The sequence below is a fragment of the Chlorocebus sabaeus genome, chromosome 21 (genome assembly GCF_047675955.1).
Source record: "Chlorocebus sabaeus isolate Y175 chromosome 21, mChlSab1.0.hap1, whole genome shotgun sequence".
In the NCBI taxonomy this organism is placed as follows: domain Eukaryota; kingdom Metazoa; phylum Chordata; class Mammalia; order Primates; family Cercopithecidae; genus Chlorocebus; species Chlorocebus sabaeus.
In genome coordinates, this window is record NC_132924.1 from 70,039,633 (window position 1) to 70,062,596 (window position 22,964).

At 32.1% G+C, this 22,964-nt stretch overlaps 1 protein-coding gene across 5 annotated transcripts in view; it reads left to right on the plus strand.

Moving 5' to 3' along the window:
• The window catches only part of PCLO (piccolo presynaptic cytomatrix protein), a 408,305-nt gene that overhangs the window by 256,027 nt on the left and 129,314 nt on the right, over positions 1–22,964 (plus strand). For all 5 annotated transcript variants that reach the window (XM_007982336.3, XM_073009167.1, XM_073009170.1 and 2 more), the window contains exon 9: positions 4,278–4,368. In XM_007982336.3, coding sequence (XP_007980527.3) covers positions 4,278–4,368 — 91 coding nt within the window. The remainder of the gene's footprint in view (positions 1–4,277; positions 4,369–22,964) is intronic.

Sequence of the window (22,964 nt, forward strand, 5' to 3'; positions counted from 1 at the left end):
ATGGTTTTGGTCTACTGAGTACATAGTAATAATGGTTTAAATAATATATAATTATAGACAAATATAATGTCAAAATTAAGCAGAGAAGGTATTTTTGAGAATCATTTAATAAATTTCTTGCTATATCTTCTCAAGTAGAAACATAAGGATTCTTGTTAGGTGAGTATAATTATGTGTATATTCTTGCTAAAAGTAATTTTTTACATTTGTATAATTTTTTACATTTTCACATCTAACATACAAACAAACAAACAAAAAACTATGTATGTACTACTGAAACTGCAACTATGCAAAGTTATAAGCTAGTTAAAAGTGAACAGCCATAAAACCGCCACACAGGCCAAAAAAAGGAACATTGCCTGTCCCAAAACCCCTGTGTGTCCCTTCCAGATCATAACCACTCCCTTTCCCAAATAAGTAACAAATGTGCTGAGTTTTGTGAAAATAATTTGTTTTTCTTTATCATTTTTTTTCTAAATAGATTCTGCTATAACATACATTCTAATTACGTGAAGTTCAAGAGTTGAATTATATAAAATTCAAAATTCATGCTTTTTGCATTATTATTTATCTTCAAATACTGTCTCCCTCTTTAACTCATCATAACTATATTTTGACTTGGAGAATCACAAAATGGCATTATCATGTTATTAACTTCTTTGCATCTCTAATCATAAAAAGCTAATATTGAGCTCTTGGTACTAATAAACTCAGATGCTTTTATTTGAAAACATATGCATAACAAGAACTCATATTCATAAAATGCTTTGGAGGCAAAAGTAATAAAACCAATAATACTAATGCAAACACTAATTTATCTCCTTTTAAAACTCATTTGCATAAAACAAACATTAGAGGGATAGAAGAATATTTCTGAAAATTTTTATTAGACACACAATCATATTAATTATAAAATAAACCAAATCTAAAAATCCATATTTGCTTCATTTCAAATATATATGTATTCTTATGTATGTGTGTATGTGTGTGTGTATCTATCTATGTATCTATCTATGCTTAACCTCTGCCTTCAGTAGAAATTCAGCTCTGCTTTGTGAATTGCACAGATAGCCTAATCTCTTATTTTTTAAATTTTACTTTAGTCACTTACTCTATAAATAAGACTAATACCTTTCACAGGGTAGTTGTAAAGGTCAACACTTCTTGACTATTATAAAATCCCTTCGCTTTCTGCACTTATACTCACATCATCTGCAATTCATCTGCAACTGCTTGATTGAGGTACATTAAATTCCCACGAAAGAGCCACTCTTTCTCTTGATTCTAGGAATTCGAATGTTCTGTTTTCTCTCCTTGGACACTTTTCCTCCACTCATCCCTTGGCAAACCCTAATCATCACCCAGGTGTCTGTGTACATGCCCCATCATGCAAGAAGACTCCCCTGACACTACCACCCCTACTTCCCCAGAAATCTGGGGTAACTGTTCTTCCTTTGTGCTCCAATAGTACCCCATGTATTAGGTCTTGGGCTGTGAGCTTCTTGAGAGCCAGCAGCTCTCTATCCCAACTACCATGTTATATATGTGTACAGTGCTAGGAACCCAGCAGGGCACTCTGTCTCCTGCATCTAGAATGTGTGGTATTTAAGTGAGAGAATGGGTGAATGTCTGTAGGAATACACAGTAAGTTAACAAAAAGGGCATAAAGGCTATCTGTCTTCCATGTATGAAGTAAAGGGCTCAATTCATTCCCTTTTTGTTAACATACTCTTTATATATACAGGCTTGATTCATGAAAATAACTCTGTTTGAAATATTTGTAGGTAGGGAAGAACAGCCCTCTTTCTGGGAGGCCTATAGGCAGTAATCCTATCAATGAGGAATCACCAAAAGACAGTGATAACAGAGACCATCCCCTTGGGGAGAGGAATGTAGCACCACTTGACATCAGTTCTGCCCCTTGGCTTTGTGCTTACTCTTAGTTGGCAGTAGCAACTCCGACCCATAACCCCATCTGCTATAGGACTCTCTCAACATTCACCCTCTGTGGTTACTAAAAAACTGAAATTCATCTAGCTCATACAATTATTCATACATGGAAGACATATAGACTTTTGATCATGCTGCTCATAATTATGGCAGTTTCGTGTTTCTGATTTATTAAGTGGATTTATGAAGCTGCTTGCAGACAGCGTAGACAGTCTCTGAAACTATAGGAGATGATCTGAGATGCTCTGAAAGCAATATTCAAGAAAATTAAGATGTGCAACATTCCTTCTACTATAAAATAAAAGGCAACAGTGGCTATTTGATAAAACTGGTGAAAAAATTAGGAAGCCTGATGATGACTCTTCTAAACTATGTGATAGATTCACTATGAGATTACATCAACATCTCCCCAGTCTGAAAATTGGAAAGAATACTAAAAGACAAAATTGTGTTTTCTTAGTTTATTTTTGACCAAATGGAAAGAATAACATTTTGGAATTATTATTAACTAATATCTGAGATTAGAACAGATTGAAATAAAATGAAGTAACATGCAATTTTACTGACTTATCTGCAGTACCAAAGCAAAGTGCAGTTATACCTAATAGTTACAAAATTTTCAATACACACGATTTTATTTTTAGTAAAAAATAAAGATTTTTAAATGCAGATTAGGAAAGGAAAAGAAAGGAAGAAGAAGGAAAGAAAGTAGGAGAAAAAGATGTGGGGAGGGCAAAGTAACCAAGAGAAAGGAAAGAGTGAGGGGCAGACTGAGAGACAGACAAGAGAGATAGAGACAGGAAAGAAGAGTGAACAGCAGGCAAGAGAGGGATAAAGAAGAAAAATGTAAGCACTTATTACAAATATGAATAAGGTTTTCCATGGTTTACAAAGTTAACATTAGTATGAATTATCTGAATTGACTTATTATACTTGCCCTAATGTTTTTATAATTTAGTAAACAGTATTTTTGTTTTACTCTGCAGAATTCACATAATATTCCTGGATTTAACAGGATTTCGCTATTGTTTAGGGAATATTTTATGTTAACCTAAGGCCTGCTTAAGCTTATTCTTTCCTAAAGAGAAAAAAAGCTAAAGGCTAAAATTTTAGCTTTAGTTTTTAAAATATCTGTTTTATTTTTAAAATCCAGAATTCTAACAATTTTACAGCTGGAAATACTAGGACACATTAAGGTCACAAGAGTTTTCTAAGGAACCTTTCTTCACAAAATGTATACCTCTTTAGTCCTAAATTCTGTTTCATCTTTTGGAAACACACTTCTTAAACATTCTAAAATAGGTAATATGAAATCTTCATCTATATTAAACTTTATTTTGGTTGTAATTTAAGTCAAAAATTTTCTTATGACAATACATACAAAATTCCATACAAATAAAGTCCTGTTAATACAGATAAGAGTAAATATTTTGCCATTTCTGTCTTTCATTATTTTATAAATCTCTTTTGAAAGCAAAGTTCCATAAAATATAAAGTACAAGTTTGCATTTTGCAATTTACTTTTGTTTCAGAAACTTCATTTCACCAGGTGGAAACACAGATAATGCAGTCTATAATATTCTCATATTCAAGTCTCAATAATGAGAATTGAAATCTCAGATTTGCAACAGTAGCTTTAAGTGTTACTTATTCTACCCTAAGGAATGTCTAGGAGACATAACACTATCAATAATGCAAGCTTTGAATTTTAAAAAGTATTAAGTGAACAAAGACTTTATTTATTTATATAGAATTAGCCTCTGCATCTAGTTTACAATGAAACTTCTAGTACATGGGCTCAGCAGAAGTACAATGCCACAATAAATCAAGCAACATAAACATAAAGCAATCCTGATTATGATAATAGAGATGTCAAAGTAGGAGGATCTTCTCTGTTTTTTTCTCCCCGGCACCACTTAATTGCTGAAAATTAAAAATGCTTTTCCATTCCTAGGCTGTCCAGAGCAAAATCAGCAGCTGGCATTTTCCATATACATTCTCTATCCGAGGTCATCAGTATTGACTGCATACTACTGTAGTAACAAACGTTCTTCAGAACCTATTGCGTGCACTTATTAATTTTTCAAATACAACAAATCAGTTCGCAACAGCCATAGGTTACAAATGCAAAAACCATAAGAACTCAGAACCAGCAATATCATTATATAGTGTTCATGTAAGGTGTTTAAATTGCCATCATGTGAGAATCTCCTACTATGTTCCATTGATTTAATCAATGTGCTTTGAAATGAACCATTCTCATTGTATATATTGCACTTTAAGTATCTTTAATGTTGGTTTTTTACCTTATTACATGTATGTCTTAGATCATACAGATGAACGGGAAAACTATGCACTACATCTTTCCTCACGCAAGGATAAAAATAACAAGAGACTCAAAGGATCACACAGTTTCAGGTAAAGCAAATCATATAATCTAATTTTTTTTTTATTCTAATGTCAGATTGACATATGTACTGACATTTGGGTTTCATTTTACATGACTCAGGACATTTTGGAAAACTTTTTATATCAAAATTGTGTTTTTAGAAATGTAAAAAAACAAGCAGGATATACATTTGAACATAAAAGACATTTATGACATGATCATCAATATGAGGAGGTACTAAATGGTACATATTTGCATCATTCTTTTCATTAACCATATGTTTTAATGCACCTGGTATTACAATGCTTCGCAGGAATTGCTGTATTAAGAAATATGGTCACTGGTTGTAGGAATACAAGACGTTCTTACATAGGAAATTAAAAATCTGTCTTGAATTCTTCTAAGGAATAAATTCCCCTATTTCTACTCAACTTGAACACTCAATTTATGCTGGGGTTTTGTTTGTTTGTGTTCCTTTATAAGCCAAAGCTAATAGTGATCTTTTTATTTGGAAATAATTTTGGATTTCCAAATGTAATACAGACATTCCTTTTGCCCACTCTTTGCCCAACATTACTAATGTTAACTTCTAATCCCAAAAAAGTGATCAAACCCAGGAAATTAACATATATATGATAATATTAAAATATCTATAAGCCTTATACAAATGTTGAGTTTCTCCACTAACCCACCATTTTTTTTTTTTTCTGGTCCAGGATCCAGTTCAGGATCCAGTTCAGGATCCCACATTGCATTTAATTGTTTGACTCTTGCATCTCCTCCAATCTGATAGGTCCTCAATCCTCCTTTGCCTTTCATGACCTGGAAGCTTTTTGAAAGATATATGAAATTTTTATATTACAATTAAATAGTTCATATTTAAATCAATGAGATGAAATATAAATTGTTCCAAGTTAATGAAATTTCAAAAAATGAGTATTACCTATATTTTTGGTCAAGTATGTTCTTCGAATTTCATGGACAATGTGCATCAATAGAAAATATTCAAATACGTATAATTTATGTATTATATATGTATAGGCAGTACATCTAACATGGTATATGTACTGTATTTTCTTTTTTAAGCACTGATATAACAAACAGGGTCTTTCTTTACTGTAATTGCTATTGTTCCTTGCAGATCTTAGAAAATGGAACATGTGGACGTGGAACAGGTTTTGCTTTGAGCAAATTTCTTCTTATTTTCACAGAAAATGAATTGATTAGGAAGCTAATGTTGTTTTCCTTTTAAGAGTAGGTAACTTTTCTTCTGCCAGAGACAGATAATTCAGACTTTCAAGTTTTATTGCTGTTCAAACTGTATTTTAAGTACTGATGAAAATTCCAGGGTGAATCTTAAAATCCAAGGGCTCCTTTTGTGGAAGTAATTACTTGCTAAAAACGATTTCAGTTTCCTCCAGCTCATAAAGCAAAACAACATAATATTTTCTAACAATGCCAAAATTATTTTTTCATGATGTACAGTGGAAATCTTAAAATCATTTTTTTCCTAAATCATCAGAACCTATGCCAATGTGCCTGTTTTCTAGCTGTATTATTTTATACTCTATTAAGAATTATTCCTGTTGTGGGGTGGGTGGAGCGGGGAGGGATAGCATTAGGAGATATACCTAATGTAAATGATGAGTTAGTGGGTGCAGCACACCAACATGGCACATGTATACATATGTAACAAACCTGCACATTGTGCACATGTACCCTAGAACATGAAGTATAATAAAAAATATACATATAAGTACTCTACAAAAAAAAAAGAACTATTCCTTCAACCTTATTATTTATCTTTCCTACTCTTTAGTTATTATTTTACTTTAACTAGAAACAAGTTTTAAAATATAACATTGCAAAAATAAATGCTAGCTCTTTAGTAAATAGTCTAGTCTCAAAAGTAAATTTAATTTCTTCCATATATACATTTCACAGAAAGAAAAAAGGTTATTGTTTTGGACAATAAATTTGCTAGTAATGTACTATATCTTTTCTGTGAATGCCCCTTTTTCTTTTAATATCTACCTAGAGTAATACTAAAAATGGTTTCCTTGTTATAGTTACCCTGTATTGATTATTACTGAATACATTTTCCATATGTCTTAGGAAAAATAATCCCATACTATATTAAGTCTTTTAAAACAATCTGCATTTTATATTCTACTTCTACTTTTAATTGTTTTAAATACATCCACATATGAGGCTAGAACCAGAAGTTACAATCTTTGACAGTGTCTGGAAGTTTTAAACCAGTGCCAGGGAAACGATGGCAAAGAACATTTACACTCCTGGCTAGTCTCTGTGTCATTTTCTGCTCAACAAAAAGCCTACTTTGATTGACTAAATATTTGGTAATATTAAGGATTTATTGTTAGCTATACTTTCATTTATATGTTAATGTTTTAATTGAATTTATGTATTTTTTAAATTGTTTGATAAAGTGGTATCATATACATCATGATGTTTTGAAGTATATATACAAGTTTATATGTTTCATGAAACAATGATAACTACATGAGATAATGCTTATATTAATTAGCTAGAGTTATTACAACAACTGTCTTAGCATTGTTCTATAATACAATATATTGTTATTAACTATAATTACCACTGAATGTATCTTTTGGAAATGCAAACTAAAATATTTACAGATTAAATGATATCATCTGAAATTTACTTCAAAATTAGCTAAGTGTAGAGAATGGTGGAGATGTAGATGAAATAAAATTGAACATAATTTGTTGATTGTTGGACTTAGAGTTAACCACATTGGATTTTATTGTAGTCTTACATTACATTTCCATATATTTAAATTTTCCATAATAAAATTGTATAATTACTGTTTGTTTTTCATGTTCACAGTGAAACAGCGGTATGCAAAAGCTTCATCAATAGTGAAAAAGCTAGCAAAACTAATAATTTAGCTGTCTTTGTGAGACAAGACAAAGATTTAAGCAACAAAGTAGTAAAGAATAAAATGTAGTATATCTGTTCTTTTATGGTGGAAAATGGCCATTAGTGAATTTTAATTTTGGTTACATAAACTCATTGATAGTAAAACTACTGTGAACCTTTTATAATATTTTAATAGACAGTTCTAACTTTATAAATAGTTTATAAAAGTTATATAAAACAAGCGTACCTGGGAAATAAAAGAAAAAAATTATTTAGGAAAACAAAAATAATTTCAGAATAGAAGAGAGAAGTAATGGTTCATTTTGTTTAGTTTTTAATGTTCTCCTGTGTGGTTCTCAAAATAATGTCAGTGGGACCCTCATGATCTCAAAGATTCTTTCAGGGGGGTCCACAATTCAAGACTATTTTAATAGTAATGCAAAGGCAGAATTTGCCTTTTTCATGCTCATCCTTTTTTGAATATACAATATAGTTTTTCAGAAGTTATTTAATGTGTGACTTCACAAGAGATTTGATACAGAAGTAGCTGTGAAAATTCAACAGGCTTCTATTAAGTCCAAATTAAGCCGATTTACAAAAATTTAAAACAGCATTCCCCTTCTCATGAATTTTGCTTATAAAATAGTTATTTTTAATAAAATATTTATTTTAACATGGAACAAGTTTATTATTTTAAATGTGTTAATAAATATTTTTAATTCTCAATTTTAACTTATAATATGGAAAATATACATAGCTGTAACATATATAAAGAAAAATTGCTTGAGATACTCAGTAATATTAAAGAGGATATATGTTTCCCCAAACCAAAAGCTTGAAAGCCACTGCTGTAACAATATCTGCAGTGAAATTTTTTTTCAAAAAGGAAATATACTTTTTTCTCCTTATTAAAAAATATATACAGCATAAAATAAACTGTTTCTGTAACTCATAGTGGATACATTTTTAAATATTTATTCATTGATGATCATTCATTTATCATCCATGGTATGACTTAAATATTGTTGGGTGCTAGATTAATAGAGTGAACACAACAAAGACCCAGATTTTTAATGTACTAACAATTTAGTAGGAGGACCTGAAATGTAAGTAATTATTACTACAAAATTTTAGGAACAACTGAGACAACAGTCAAGGAATTTATAAAGTTATTGTTCATACCCATAACTATGTATGTGTGTGTATATACACACAGCTATACAGGTGCACCATGATTTATAATTTTTAATGTACCTAGAGAGAAACACAGGCATGTAATCTTCTATTAAATGGTTCACAATTTTTAGAAAATATATCCTTTAACTTTTAACCTGTTAACTTCAAAGATATAAGTGTTTATCAACAACTGTACAATAGTTTTGAAAGTCCTCAGCAAAACACAAGGCAACAGAGTGGAGAGAATAGGTAATAAGTTTTGGAATTATAAATACCTGTGTTGAAATTCAGCTCTAACACATGTAAATTTTGAGAATAAGTTTGTTCATCTGTAAATAAAATGAACTCCGTGTATCTCATCATTGTAAGTGAACCTAACACAAAGTATTGTACTTACTGTATGCTCAACAAATGTTATTTCCTCTTCTCTTAAAGTGAAATGAACAGAAAAAAAAAAAAAGAACAAAATGTGATGCTCAAAAAAATAAGTCTCCTTTTATTTCTTATTTGAAACTCCATCTTATGGCTTCAGAAACACAGCTGTTTGAAACAAGCCAAAGAAATTCTTCTGGTTTTTAAGGAAGGCATTTGCTATGTACAGTTCTATAATGGACTGGCTACATCTGCAAGGCTAGAAAGACTTAGCAATTATAATAGTGAAGAACACTTTTGAAAAGATAGCATTGTCTTCTTAGGAAATAGAGGCTCATTTTCTGTTCTGCATTAGTCACCATCTTTATGAGTTTTTAGAAACAGAGACAAATTATGACAGATCTCATTGGATCCTAGTTGGCAGTAGTACCACATGTGGATAACTTTATATTATTATTATTATCATTATTTTAACAGTTTTCTTGGATATAGCTTACATATCATAAATATCTATTGTTAGTGTACAAATCAATGACTTTAATACATTTACGGAGTTGTGCAATCATCACCACAATCCTGTTTTAGAGATTTAGCAATCTCTGCTTCCAACATCCCTCATCCAAAAACTAACTACTGATTTACTTTTTGTCTCTGTAAGTTTGCCTTTTCCAGGCATTTCATATAAATTGGATCATTCAATGTACAGTTTTGGTGTCTGATTTCTCTCATTGACCAGTTTTTTAGGTTACTAGTTTTAGGTTAGTTGTAGCATGTGCCACCGGTTTGCTCCTTTTTATTGCTAAATATGTCTCATTGTTTAAAAAGTCAACATTTTGTTTTTCTGTGAGATTTTTCCCCATATTTTAAATAATATTTGCATGCACATTTTAGTATAGATATATAATATGTAATTTTTGTTGGGTAGTTTACTAGACATAAAATTTGTGGGTTGTATGATAAGTTTCTGTCTAACTACTTAAGAAACTGCCACATAGTCAAGGTGAGTGTGTCATTTTGTGTTCTTGCCAGCAATGTTTCATGATTTAGTTTGCTTTAAGTAATTGTATGTTGATATTCATGAGTGATATTATTCTGTAGATTTGTTTTCTTGTGATATCTTTGAGTAATCTCATAATACTGACCATGTAGAATGTGTTGGGAAGTATTTCTGGCTCTGTTTTTCTATAGAGTTTGTGAAGAATTAGTAGTATTCATTTTTTGAATATTTGGTAGAATCCACCAATGAAATCACCTGGCCTAAGCATTCTTTTGCAGTAAGAAGACATCCAGTTACTAACTCAATGCCTTTGTTTGTTATAAGACTATTTAAATGTTCTCATTCTTCTTGAATCAATTTTGGTAATTTGAGTCTTTCTAAAAGTGTATTCATTTCACCTATGTTTTATGATTATTGTCACAAATGTATTCATAATACTTTATTCTTTTCACTTCTCTTAGGTCACACAGTGAAACCCTTTTTTATTCCTAATTTTTATTATGGTGTCTTCAATTTTTTCTTAGTAAAGCTAGTTGAAGATTTATCAATTTTGCCAATCTTTTCAAAGACTCAACTTTTGCTTTTATTGATTTTTTCTCCATTATTTTTTTGTGCTCTATTTTACTGATTTCTGGTCTACATATCATCTATCTCTTTTCTTTCATTTATTTTTTAGTTAGCTTTTTTCTCCTAGATTCTTAAGGTGAAAAATTAATTAGTTGGAGAGCTTTCTTGTTTTCTGACATAGACATTTAAAACAAAGTATTTTCCTTTAAGGACTGTTTTACTGCATCCCATGCATTTTTTTTTTTTTCATTTTTATTCAGTTCAAAAGATTTCTTAATTCCCTTGTAATTTCTTCTTTTACCTATTGTTTATTTAGAAACATGCTTTTACATTCCCTAATGTTTGGGGATTTTTCCAATCTCTTTCTGTTCTTGATGTTTAACTTAGTTTCATTGTAGTTGGAAAACCTATTTGTACCTATTTTTTATGATCTAATTATTTTGACTTCATTAAGATTTGCAAAACTTTGTTGATAAATTTGTATATAAAATGGAGAGACATTCAAAGCACAAGCAGTTTGTGAGTCTGACAGTTTCCAAGTATGACTATGATTTTACTTTCCACTGAAACTTCTCTCTGTGCCGCACATCTGTGTAACCTTCTTTTGGTTAAATTTGTGTGAACAGTTTGGGCTCTCTCTGGTTTCTGCCAAACGTGCACTCAGCCTCCATTTACCCAGGGATATATTGAGAACTTATTAAATCTATTTATGGATGTCCTAATTCCTAGTCTCCCAGTTTAACCCCCAAATAATTTGCAAGTCTACCACTTGTTTCATCCCCTCCAGCAATAAAGCTTCTGGTTTTCATACCCTGCCCTGTCCAATAGAGCTATCATGACAACTGAGCTGGAGATGGAAGCAGCCCAAGCCAATCACGACCAATATTCCCAGTTGATATAGTTTGACTGTGCCCCCAACTCAAATGTCATCTTGAATACCCACGTGTTGTAGGAGGCACCCGGTGGGAGGTATATGAGTCATGGGGGAAAGTTTTTCCCGTGCTGTTCTCATGATAGTGAATAAGTCTCATGAGATCTGATGGTTTTATAAGGAGGAGTTTCCCTGCACAACCTCTCTCTTTGCCTTCCGCATCCACTGAGGTGTGACTTTTTGCCTTCCGCCATTATTGTGAGCCTTTCCCAGCCACGTGGAACTGTAAGTCCATTATAAACCTCTTTCTTTGGAAATTGCCCAGTCTTGGGTATGTCTTTATCAGCAGTGTGAAAACAGACTAATACACTAGTGTTCTTACTTGAAGATCAGCAGCTTCTCATGAACAAATGCTGCTCAGTTTGTTACAGACCTTTGTTTAATTTCCAAAATGCTGAAATGTTTGGTTGTTTTTTAACGTTTTGTCCAGCTATACAACTCATTTTTTGGGAGAAAATTATATTTATTTTATTTTGTGATCTTTCTATTTAATTATAATTTTGGTAGCTTTTATAATGTATTTCCTGAAATAGTAATAAAAACACCATATTTCTCTGAATTTTTTTAGTCATTCTCAAAATTGTTTTGATTATACAATTTTTTTATACTTAAATATTTAAAGTATTACATATAAAATAAAACACAGGTAATGAATGAATTTTGTTTTGGCATAAGATTCTATAAATGATGGTTTCTAAATATTCCATTATAGTATTGATTTCATGTGCATAAAAAAGAAAGCTGCAGGCCTAATGTACCTCTTTCTAATATACCAGCCAGAATTACTCATCTGACAACCTAATAACAATTCTAAATAATTGAATCAGACTGAAAGAGACAACAATATTCTGAGAGATCTCAGAAATCTGAAGAAAATAGTTCAGATATCTTATCAATGTTTCATAAATGAGTCCATTAAGTTTCTGAGGAAGATTGTGACATTCTTAGAATCCTAAAGAAAGCTGACAATCAGCCATGATTAAACTCACAGACTGTGTCCTCATCCTGTTATAGAATTCTTACCTCTCCTTGCCTTCATTGCTACTCAGTGGTAAAGTTTTTCTACCTAAAATTTTAAAAATCTGAGTAGAAGTGATTAAGAACAGCTGTTAAAAAAGACAAAAATAGCTAGTCAGACTTTCCATTTTCTTGTATTTATCAATGGAATTTCCACCACTGGCAATATGTGAAAACACTGAGTTGATTATGTATTCATTTTGCAGGGAAGGTACATATATGCATACATACAAATAAACACAGCAATAAGCCCTCTGTCAAATATAGGGGAAGATTTTTTGAATTAAATTTATTACACTTGTAATATTGATCTTATTTGCGTAAATTTATTAGTCCCACTATGCAACCAAGTAAATTATATATGCAGAAATCTAAAGAAAATAGTGATAATCATAAATATTTAGGGGACATGAAATATAAAAATAAATATATTACTTTCTTTGTAGTTAAAGGTTTTCTTTTTTTTCTGAAATAACTTGAAAGTATGATTATTTCTTCCAAATACAAATATTCTCCTCTTTTTTCCTTGATTATAAGTGTTTATAATGAAAATCTACAAACCTAAAATAGAAATTATTCAGAGATTTATATTCAGACTGTAGATGAAACGTGGTAAGAATAGTTCTATATATCCTATTGACAGTTCTCAAAGATATAATATTGTGATCAGCAGATTAGTTTTAAAAAAGCAACTACAACAAAATTCTCATGTTCTACCTAAATAATTAAAAATACTATAAACACAATTTGTCCACCTTCTGTAACTGTTAGATCTATTTTAAATAATGTGGACTAACAGAAAGAAGAGTCACAATAAATAAAGAACTATCTCCTACTATAAACAAGTAGATATGTAATATTGGATATGGAATCAGCCTTGAGAAGATGTTTAAGGAACGTCCAAAATATCCTTTTCCTTTTACTCTCTAATTTTACTTCTGTAAATATATTGTAAGGGAATAATAAACAATAAGGCAGCATTTTTTGATAGGTATGGGAAAAGTCTGTGGTAGAGTCCTTGCTTAAAGAACTTCCCACTTGAAGTGGAGCTAATGTACCTGAAACAATGAACACATGAAGCTATATGTTGAAAATTAAAATACGTTTCATAAACTATGTGTACATATATTAACATGTACAAATTTTTGCAATGCTCTTTGTTCAAATAATTTTACCAATGGAATATAGAGAACACATATTTCCCCATTTTCTCATGAATATTTTTGTTACTCTGCTTTCCTTTATAGCTAGAGATCTCAAAGGCAAATGTCCCCCTAGCTTTCAGCTTACAGTAGCTAAATGATAAATGCATGTATCATTCTCAGCCTTCTTCTTCTATGTATACTTATAAATGTATATATTTGCATGTATGTATATATAATAAAATAATATATTGTAATATGTAAAATATTTCCTATAAAATATGGTAGTGGTAAAAATTATAAAGCTAAAAATAGAAGCCATAATTTTACAATTTATATTTTTTCCTTTACTTCCTGCCTTTTTTATACACGTGTGCACACACACTAAAAGTTGAAAGTATATTGTAATATAGTTCAGATACATATCTTTAATATGGTATAAATTGCCCAGTAAATACATTTTCCTTTTACCTCAAAAGCTCTTCACAAACATAAATGTAATGACTGGATTTTATTACATTGTATAGATGTTTAATTATTTACTTCAACCACTTTCTAATTGATTGGCATTTATGTCTTCTCCCCCTTTCCATTATTATATAAACAATGCTGCAATGAAAAAATGCTGCCTTATTGTTTATTATTCCCTTAGAATATATTTACAGAAGTAAAATCAGTGAGTAAAAGGAAAAGGATATTTTAGACGTTCCTTAAACATCTTCTCAAATTTCTTGTCAGAAAAGTTCTGCTACTTTGCACTCCCAAACTAAGAAATTGTTTTTCATTCATTTTCCACTATAGAAATTTTAAATCATATAATTACCACAAAAAGATATTGTAACTTAGTTCAGAAGCCAAATTTTATATAATTTTGCTCTAAGTATTATTTCTTTGGTTAGTTATCAGGTTGATATTTTGTCCAATATTTAATAATTTAATTGCCTCCTAATCATCCTGGTGGTGAGGGACAGATTCCTGCCTGTCCTGGGGTTATGGCGAGGGCTGAGCACATTGCACCTGACACTAGACAGATGACATCAACAGCAGCTTATTAGTCACATATGCTCAAAGTTTGGGGCAACAGGACACCACACATGACACAGAGCCACACGGGGTTGTACTGGGGAACACTGAACAACCAGAGCCTGTGCAAGGCTGGGTTTTCAGTATCAGAAGGTTGGAGCGCCCCTATGTCCTACAGGGAAACTTGGTTGGCTCCGCTGAATAGTTCCTCAGACTGGCAGGAAACGGAAATTCCTGACCCCCTTGATAAAGAGGATTTTTCAGCGAGGGAACCTGATCCATTAGAGCAGAGTTGGGGTTGTGGGATGGGAGGGAGCTTGTGATCCGACCCTTGTTATTTTGTTAGAAAATTAGGCAGCATCTAATATTGAGTCTTAATTATAACCTTTAGACCACAATTAGCTCTGTTTCTTTCCTTTCAGTGACTTATCTACTTAATATGCAGGATAATAGACTATTTTTATTTTGTTTGTTTTGTTTTGCTGCAACACAGAGTATATGAAAGGGACCAGAGTATATAAAAAGCTAGGGCCAGCATATGTTGGGCCCAGTAGATAAATAAATAGTCTAAGTTTAATTTGATAGGGAAGATTGGCATCTTGAAATCATTGAAAATATAGCTTCGTTTATGAGGTCTTTTAAAAAAAATTTGTTTTGTTTGCTTCAAAGTTGAATTCTGAAGGAAGCTTAATCATAATGAATGAATAAGATACACGAAAGTTTAAATAAATAGGTTGGATCACCTTTGCTTGTGAGTCTACTGCTGCTCTCAAATGCGGTATGGTAAATAAAGAGGTACTGAGGCAAAGTACGGTGAGCTACTCCATGTGATTTGGATAAGTTATGGCTAAGAGTCACTTAACATTTCTCCAGTATCAATTATATGAACATTTTATGAGAAAACTAATTTTTTTCAGATCAGCCAATTCTTAAAATAGAAAGAGTTAAAACAATTATGCCATCTCTTCTGCTTCTCGTAGAAGACCAAAAGAAAGCAAAGCTGTCACCCTCAGGACAAGTGTGTTCTACCCTAACTGCTGGAACTAAACAGATCCTACAAAGTGGGCCTTAACACTGAATTTCTCCTTTCCCATATAAAATGGCTTTTTCTCTCTTATTATTTTGATAGTGCAATTACATAGTATTCATTTCCTTTTTTTTCCTCTTTTTTTTCTTTTTCTTTTTATTTATTTATTTGTTTATTTATTCTTTTTTTTTTTTTTTTTTTTTTTTTTTTGAGACGGAGCCTTACTCTGTTGCCCAGCCCAGGCTAGAGTGTAGTGGCACAATCTCGGCCCACTGCAACCTCTGCCACCCAGGTTCAAGTGATTCTCCTGCCTCAGCCTCCCGAATAGCTGGGCTTACAGGTGCCTGCCACCACGCCTGGCTAATTTTTGTAGTTTTTTAGGAGAGACAGGGTTTCGTCATCTTGGCCAGGTTGGTCTTGAACTCCTGACCTCGTGATTAACCCGCCTCAGCCTCCCAGAGTGTTCACTTTTTCATTGTAAGCCTTGTTTAGGACTATATTGAGCATAAAGCTATGGAAATAGAGTAAAGCTCAGATTGAGTCTCTTCTGAAATCACAATTTCTTCCTGGTAAATTCTGGTGAAAACATGGATTTATTTACTCAGTAACAAAGGAAGTTTTTATTCTCAGGGTGAGTTCCACAGAAACATTATCATTTCTCCTGACAGGTTGCTTGGATATTGTCTTCCTGCTAAGGGAGTGACATTATAGGCTTTGCTTCCAGCTGGAGGTAGCTTAGCACATTTTCTTATCCACTCTAAATAAAATAAAATTAAAGGAATGAATAATTGATTACATGAGAGTGAAGACATTCACAATATTCAAGGATAGGAGGATAGATGGTAATATTAATGTGAAACATAGGCATATAAATGTAAAATGTATGTGAACTGGCAGTAGAAAAATAATCAAGGAGAAGTGGGATTCAATAAAGGAGTAAGGATTTACATTGATTTTCTAGAATGTTTTCTTGGCAATTGGAGTGATGATCAAAGGTAGAAAGAACAAGGATGTGAAAGTCAAGAGAAAAACAATGAGTTATCAGCTTTTTTGTATGCTGAACAACCTACGGCAAGTTTCTAACCCTCCTTAGCAGTCTCAGCTGCTTTGTCGTAAAACTGGTATGAATAGTACATAACTCAAAATGTTGTGGAGGTGGTTAAAGAAAGGCAATGCAAAAAAAAGCTACAGGATAGTGTCAGACACATAGGAGACACTTTGCAAGTGTTACTCTTTTCTTCCATCCCTGAAGACAATGCTGAAGAGATTGTGAAAAATCAAATGCACTTAACGTAAAATAATATTGGCACAAACAACAAAAATCAAATAAAATCCATCTGTTCAAAGTCATGTGTTTTGAGATGTTTTGACAAAATATCAATACATCCTATAGAATAGAAAATTAGATGAAAATAAACAAAAGCATCTCACTTTTTGCTTAAAGCATAATTTCAGTGGGATGTTTGAATATTTTTAGCCCAGTTATTAACACCATGAAATACATTTTTGTCCATTCCAGATAGTAGTAATTATTTTTAATACAGTAACGAAAATAACCAAAAATAACTGTACTAAATGACTCTTCAGTGAAAAATTAGCCCCTGATATATATAGGAAAGTAGAAGCTGTTGAATTATATTGAATATCTCCTTCACCAAATGCAAACTGATTTTGATGAGAACAGGTTCAGCCTGTAGTGTAAAAATAATTTGGCATCTGGATTTTATTTATGTACCTAAAATGACTCAGCAAATTGAGAACTTTTCTCTCTAAATCAGTTTTCAACTCCCTCCAAAATATAGGTTAGTATAATAATTATTACATAATCAGACATATATGGCACTTTGTTCTATACAGATATACATACCAAGATATAGAAATATTAAGCCAATTACTTATTCATTTAACAGATATGTATGCAATTCATATTTGGATTATAATGCTAAAAGCTATAATATTAAAAGATGTAATAATCTCATCTTTATAATGTTGGAAAAAGATAGATATAAACATACATAAAAGTATATGCAGTAATAGAAAAATGGAAATTATACTGACAAAACAAATATAATGTTTCCTAACTAATTAGTTGCAGCTACTGCAGATCAAACCATGTAGTATAACTTGTGGGCTGCCTAAGCCAAAAGCATTTCCTCTGCTTAGTCTTGACTGAGAAATGCTGGCTTCCAACACCTTTTTTCATATCTTGGTACTTTCTCTTTTATTATTTGGTTGCAAATTCTCCCATCACTCTTCTCTAAAACTGAATGGAGAAAGGAGGGACTGGAGTGTGCTACTGTCAAACCTATGCCTTCTTATTCTAAACCAAGTGAACTGGCATAAACCAAACAGGAGACTCACTGCCACGTCACTTGTTTGGAGAAAGAATATGTGCTTCACTCTGGATTTCCCTCATATTAGCTGTGTAGCCTGGAGTTTTGAACCTCTCAAAGCTTCATTTCCTCACATGCAAAATACAGGGCTTTTTTTTTTTTCCGTTTGCTCTTTTATTTTAAAATCCAATGAGATAATGTAATTTTAAAGGCATTTTCTAAGAATAGAATACAATATGCATATACTATCTTACCCAGCCTATTTCCCTTCTTTCCTACCCTCTATCACTACTCGATCATTGTTGTAACTACTATAAACACAAATGTCTTGCACATTTTGCTACCAAAATAATGTATACATATGTTGTGTATACAACAAATTTCTGAGTATGATTTTTATCCTTGTATTAGTTTTCTATCACTGCATAACAAATTTAATGAGTTAAAACAACACATATTCACTATCTTATCATTTTCATGGGTCAATAATCCAGGCATGGCTTCAGTGGGTTCCCTGATCATGAACTTATGAACTATAATCTATGTTAGTTGTGCTGTATCCCTTTCTGGAGCTTGGGAGACCTCTTCCAAACTCATGTGGTTGTTGGTAGGATTCAGTTTCCTGTAGATGTGGAACTGAATTCCCCATACTGTTGCTGTCAGTCAGGGGCCACTGACCCCAAGTGGTCTCTCTCAATTTATTGCTATGAGGTCCACTAACATGTGACAGCTTACTTCTTGAAGGCCAGGAGGAAATCTCTTACTCTAGCCTCTTAAGATGGAATTCAATATAAAATAATTATGGTAGTGGCTATCCATCACCTTTGCCAGATCTTATTGATTAGAAGCATGTCACAAGTTCTGTCTTCACTCAAAGGGAAGGGATTATACCAGGAAGTGGCTCATTGGAAATCATGATAGAGTATTTCTGCCACAATCCCATATTAAGTCAAGAAATCCAACAAAAGACTCTATATTTAATTTTGAATCAGAATAGTATTTTTCTTCCTACTTACATTTTATATAAGGAAAACTGACATTTATTTTGTCAAGCGCGTCATAGCTTTACACTAACATAAGTTTACACCATTTTATTTCCATCATCATTGTAGAGTTTCTTAAGTGTCTCTCAAAAAAACAATTTTCTTTAACACACAAAGTGAATGACCTCACCCCACGTCCTGGCCTGCCATCAATTTAGTATCAAGGCCAAACCTATAAAGTGACCCTTTTTTCCAGTTTTGTGACGTCTAGCCTCATACCAAACAATCATTTTGTTTTGGACCCTAAGTACTGCTAAATGAAATAAATTTCCTTTTCATTGCCTTTTATAGAAGAATCTGGCAAACTCTTCAGATGTAGTCTTTATGCTTCTAATTTTGCAATTGTCTTATATAAGCTAAAATGAAGAAAAAAGAAAATCTTTATGTCATTACATGAATGAAGAATGCATTTGTGAATGTGGCAGTCCTGACAAATTTTCTTGGTAGGAATTATTCCAAGTCTATAAGGAGGAGAAAATCCTATGTGCTTTGAGTAAAATTACTTTAACAGCATACATCATCTGTCATTTGAAAAGTGTGTTCTATGGTGTATATGTGCCACATTTTCTTAATCCAATCTGTCACTGATGGACATTTGGGTTGATTCCAAGTCTTTGCTATTGTGAATAGTGCTGCAATAACAACTTGAAGTTTAATAATAATAAATAAATTTAAAAAAAAAAAAAGAAAGAAAAGTGTGTTCTACAGAGCCAGAATACCAGTGTCATTTTTGTGTATTTTTTAACTTGTCTTCCTTATTTCCCATGCCAATGGTCATTTCAGTCGTATGGCAGGCCATGTTGGACTCATCTCGTGCACTATACTGTGAATATGGAAAGGCTTTTGTACAGTCTTTGAACTGTACATAACATTTTAATATTAATATTATTTAGATTACATTAGAAAAGAGGTGTGAATGCAAGTTCATGGAAATGTAAGATGAATTGTTCCTTCAAATTTTTCATGTACATAAAGGATATACATTTAAAACTGGAAACAGGCCAGTCGCAGTGACTCATGCCTGTAATCCGAGAAGTTTGGGAGGCTAAAGCAGGCATCACCTGAGGTCAGGAGTTTGAGACCAGCTTGACCAACATGGCAACACCCCCTCTCTACCAAAAATACACAAAATTAGCTGAGCCTGGTGGCAGGAACCTGTAATCCCAGCTACTTAGGAAGGCTGAGGCAGGAGAATCGCTTGAGCCTAGAGGCAGATGTTGCAGTGGGCCAAGACTGCACACTGCACTCCAGCCTGGGGGACAGAGCAAGACTCCATCTCAAAATAAAATAAAAAAATAAAATAAAACTACAAACAAAGGGATGCTGAACAGCAGTTTTCATGCCTGGAGCAATTGGCTGGATAAGAAAAAGCTAATGGGCATAAGTGAATTTATTATTGGAATACTCAGGATTAGAGTTGGATTAAACTTGGCATGAATGTGCTGTTTCCATTTTGATGTTGCTAAAAACTGTAAGGTATGGATTGTTATTAAGGTGATTTATGTACATTGTTGTGTTTATAGGAACGTTTTTTAAATACTGACCAATAATTAAATAAATAATGAAAATTCTTTAGGTCTTCATGTTTGAGAATTAATGAACAAACTGTTGCATTTCATAGGACAAAAAGGGAAATCATTATGAATTTTTAATATAATTTGGTTTACTTTCTTAAATACTTTTATGTATAATTTACAACACAGAGATAAGTAAGTGAAATAATATAAAATTAAATTCTCACAACCTTACTCAAGAGTGTAAGTAATGTGTAAACTACATAAAAATAAATTTAATGAACTATCCTTTGGGGACTTTTCTATTATTCTTGGAACTTTATAGGCATTATTATATGTATAATCTGTCTTCTTCTTTAGCCCAACTAATGACATAACTGAACTAAGCAATATATTTTTATTCTAGGATAGCTTTATTATAAAAAATCAACACAGTTGATTTAAACTATTCATAAGAAACAGTATGTTCATTAATACAAATTTTGCTTTCCCTTGATGCTTAAGTATAGGATATGAGAGTATTGAAATTAAACAAGTATTTTAATTTTATCCAAATGCAGTGTTCTAATTATAACCTCATAATATTTTAATATATATTTTAATGTTGAACATGAAAACATTCTTTGTGATACTTTAAAATACTGGAGCTTTCATTGTAACAGATTAATAAACACATAAAATTGGATTTAATCTGTAAATTTAAATGCAAATGTAAAGATTTTCCCTTAGTATGCTCATGTTTGTTTTGTGCATAGTTTATTTTTAAAATGACTCCAAAGTAGCGTATTTATCAAATACTTATAATGTACGTAGAGACTTAAATTGTAATTCTAAGGCTAGTAGAGGTAATGCTTTTTCTTAATGGTTTTGCTACTTTTATCATTGAATTTCTCTTTTCTATAAATATCCCAACCTTTGAAGGTTTTCTAAATTTTAAACTCCTCTATAAGACTTTCTTAACCACAGATATGCTTATATATCATGAAATCACCACAACTTATGACTTTTTTTTTTAGTAAAGCACTTATGTTATCTGGAGTAACTATTGGTTTACATGTCTCTGTATGCTGTCGTACTGTGAACACAAGAACAAGACCATTTTCATGGCATCTGAAGTAGCATTTCATCAATTTTTTGAGATGAAACAAAAGCAGAGAGATGACATTATGTTTATAAAAATTTGTCAAAAGTTGAAAAATGATACTATACACATCACTTGTCAAGGATCATTTACTTCTAAGAATTTCAGTTCAAAATTAATGTTGCTTCTTGAGTTTACAAAAAATTCCATTGGTATTCTGCTTTCTAGATTTGAGGAGTGGTGTTACATTTTTATAGAAATATTTTTATTCATTTTATCTATATTTGAAATAAAAAACATTACAGTGCAACTATAGAAATATGAAATCAAAATATCCAGATTTAATTCCTTAAAATTACATAAATTTAATTTCTTTTCATGACATTCAAATTAGGGTAGAAGCAGCTACTATAAAACAAACAAACAAATATTATTTTTCCTGGGTCCATTTATTTTCTAATGTTCTATTCTACAAAAATTTTTAAATCTTCCTATGCAACTTAATTGTCTACATGAGAAAAAATAGCAGGTGGGCACATTGGCTCATACCTGTAATCCCAGAACTTTTGGAAGGCTGAAGTAAAAGGGTCACTTGAGTCTAGGAGGTTGAAAGCAGTCTGAGCAATATAGCCAGATTTGGTGTCTGCTAAAAATAAAAAACTTAGGTGGGCATGGTGGCACTTAGTAGTCCCATCTACTCGGGAGGCTAAGGTGGGAGAATCCCTGAGCCCATGAGTTTGAGGCTGCAGTGAGCTATGATCACACCATTGTACTCCAGCAAGGGCAACAGAGTGAGATTTTGTCTCAAAACAAAAAACAATATAGCAATGTCAACAAGAGGAACAGTAATTGTTGAAAATTAACTATATGACTGAAATTGTTTCTATGTATATAGTCTCATTTCTCACAGGATCATTTTGACTGTATTATTCTATTTACCAAAGACATGAGGCTTGTGAAGTATACTTCAAAAGCATTTTTGAGTATTTGAATTCACTATTGTGAGACTACATTATAAAATTAAATAATTATTGTGTCTGTGCTACTTTATTGAGATGGTTCTAATTACAGTTTCTCATCACTGATCCTTTACAACAGGGTTTTAGAATGTGCTTAGCTACTAGAAATCGAATGACTCTAAGGACCCAACTACTTCACCTTCAAGACACTGTCATTTGCAGAATGAAACTAAAACCAAATTTTTAAAGTCCTTCATGCCGATGAATAGATTTTGAAGTTCCACAACTACACTCTTTTGTTTGTTTTCTGTTTTTGTCTCCTATGTTGGCAAGGCTGGTCTTGAACTCCTGGCCTCAAGCAATCCTCCTGCCTCAGCCTCCCAAAGTGCTGGGATTACAGGCATGAGCCACCACACTCAGCCTGCAACTACACTTTTAGCCATACCTTTATAAGGTATAGCAATCTTAAGTCTATTTGTGGATTCTAAGTTCTGATATGGACTTCCTGGGGGAAAAAAGTGTTTTTAAAGGTATTCAAA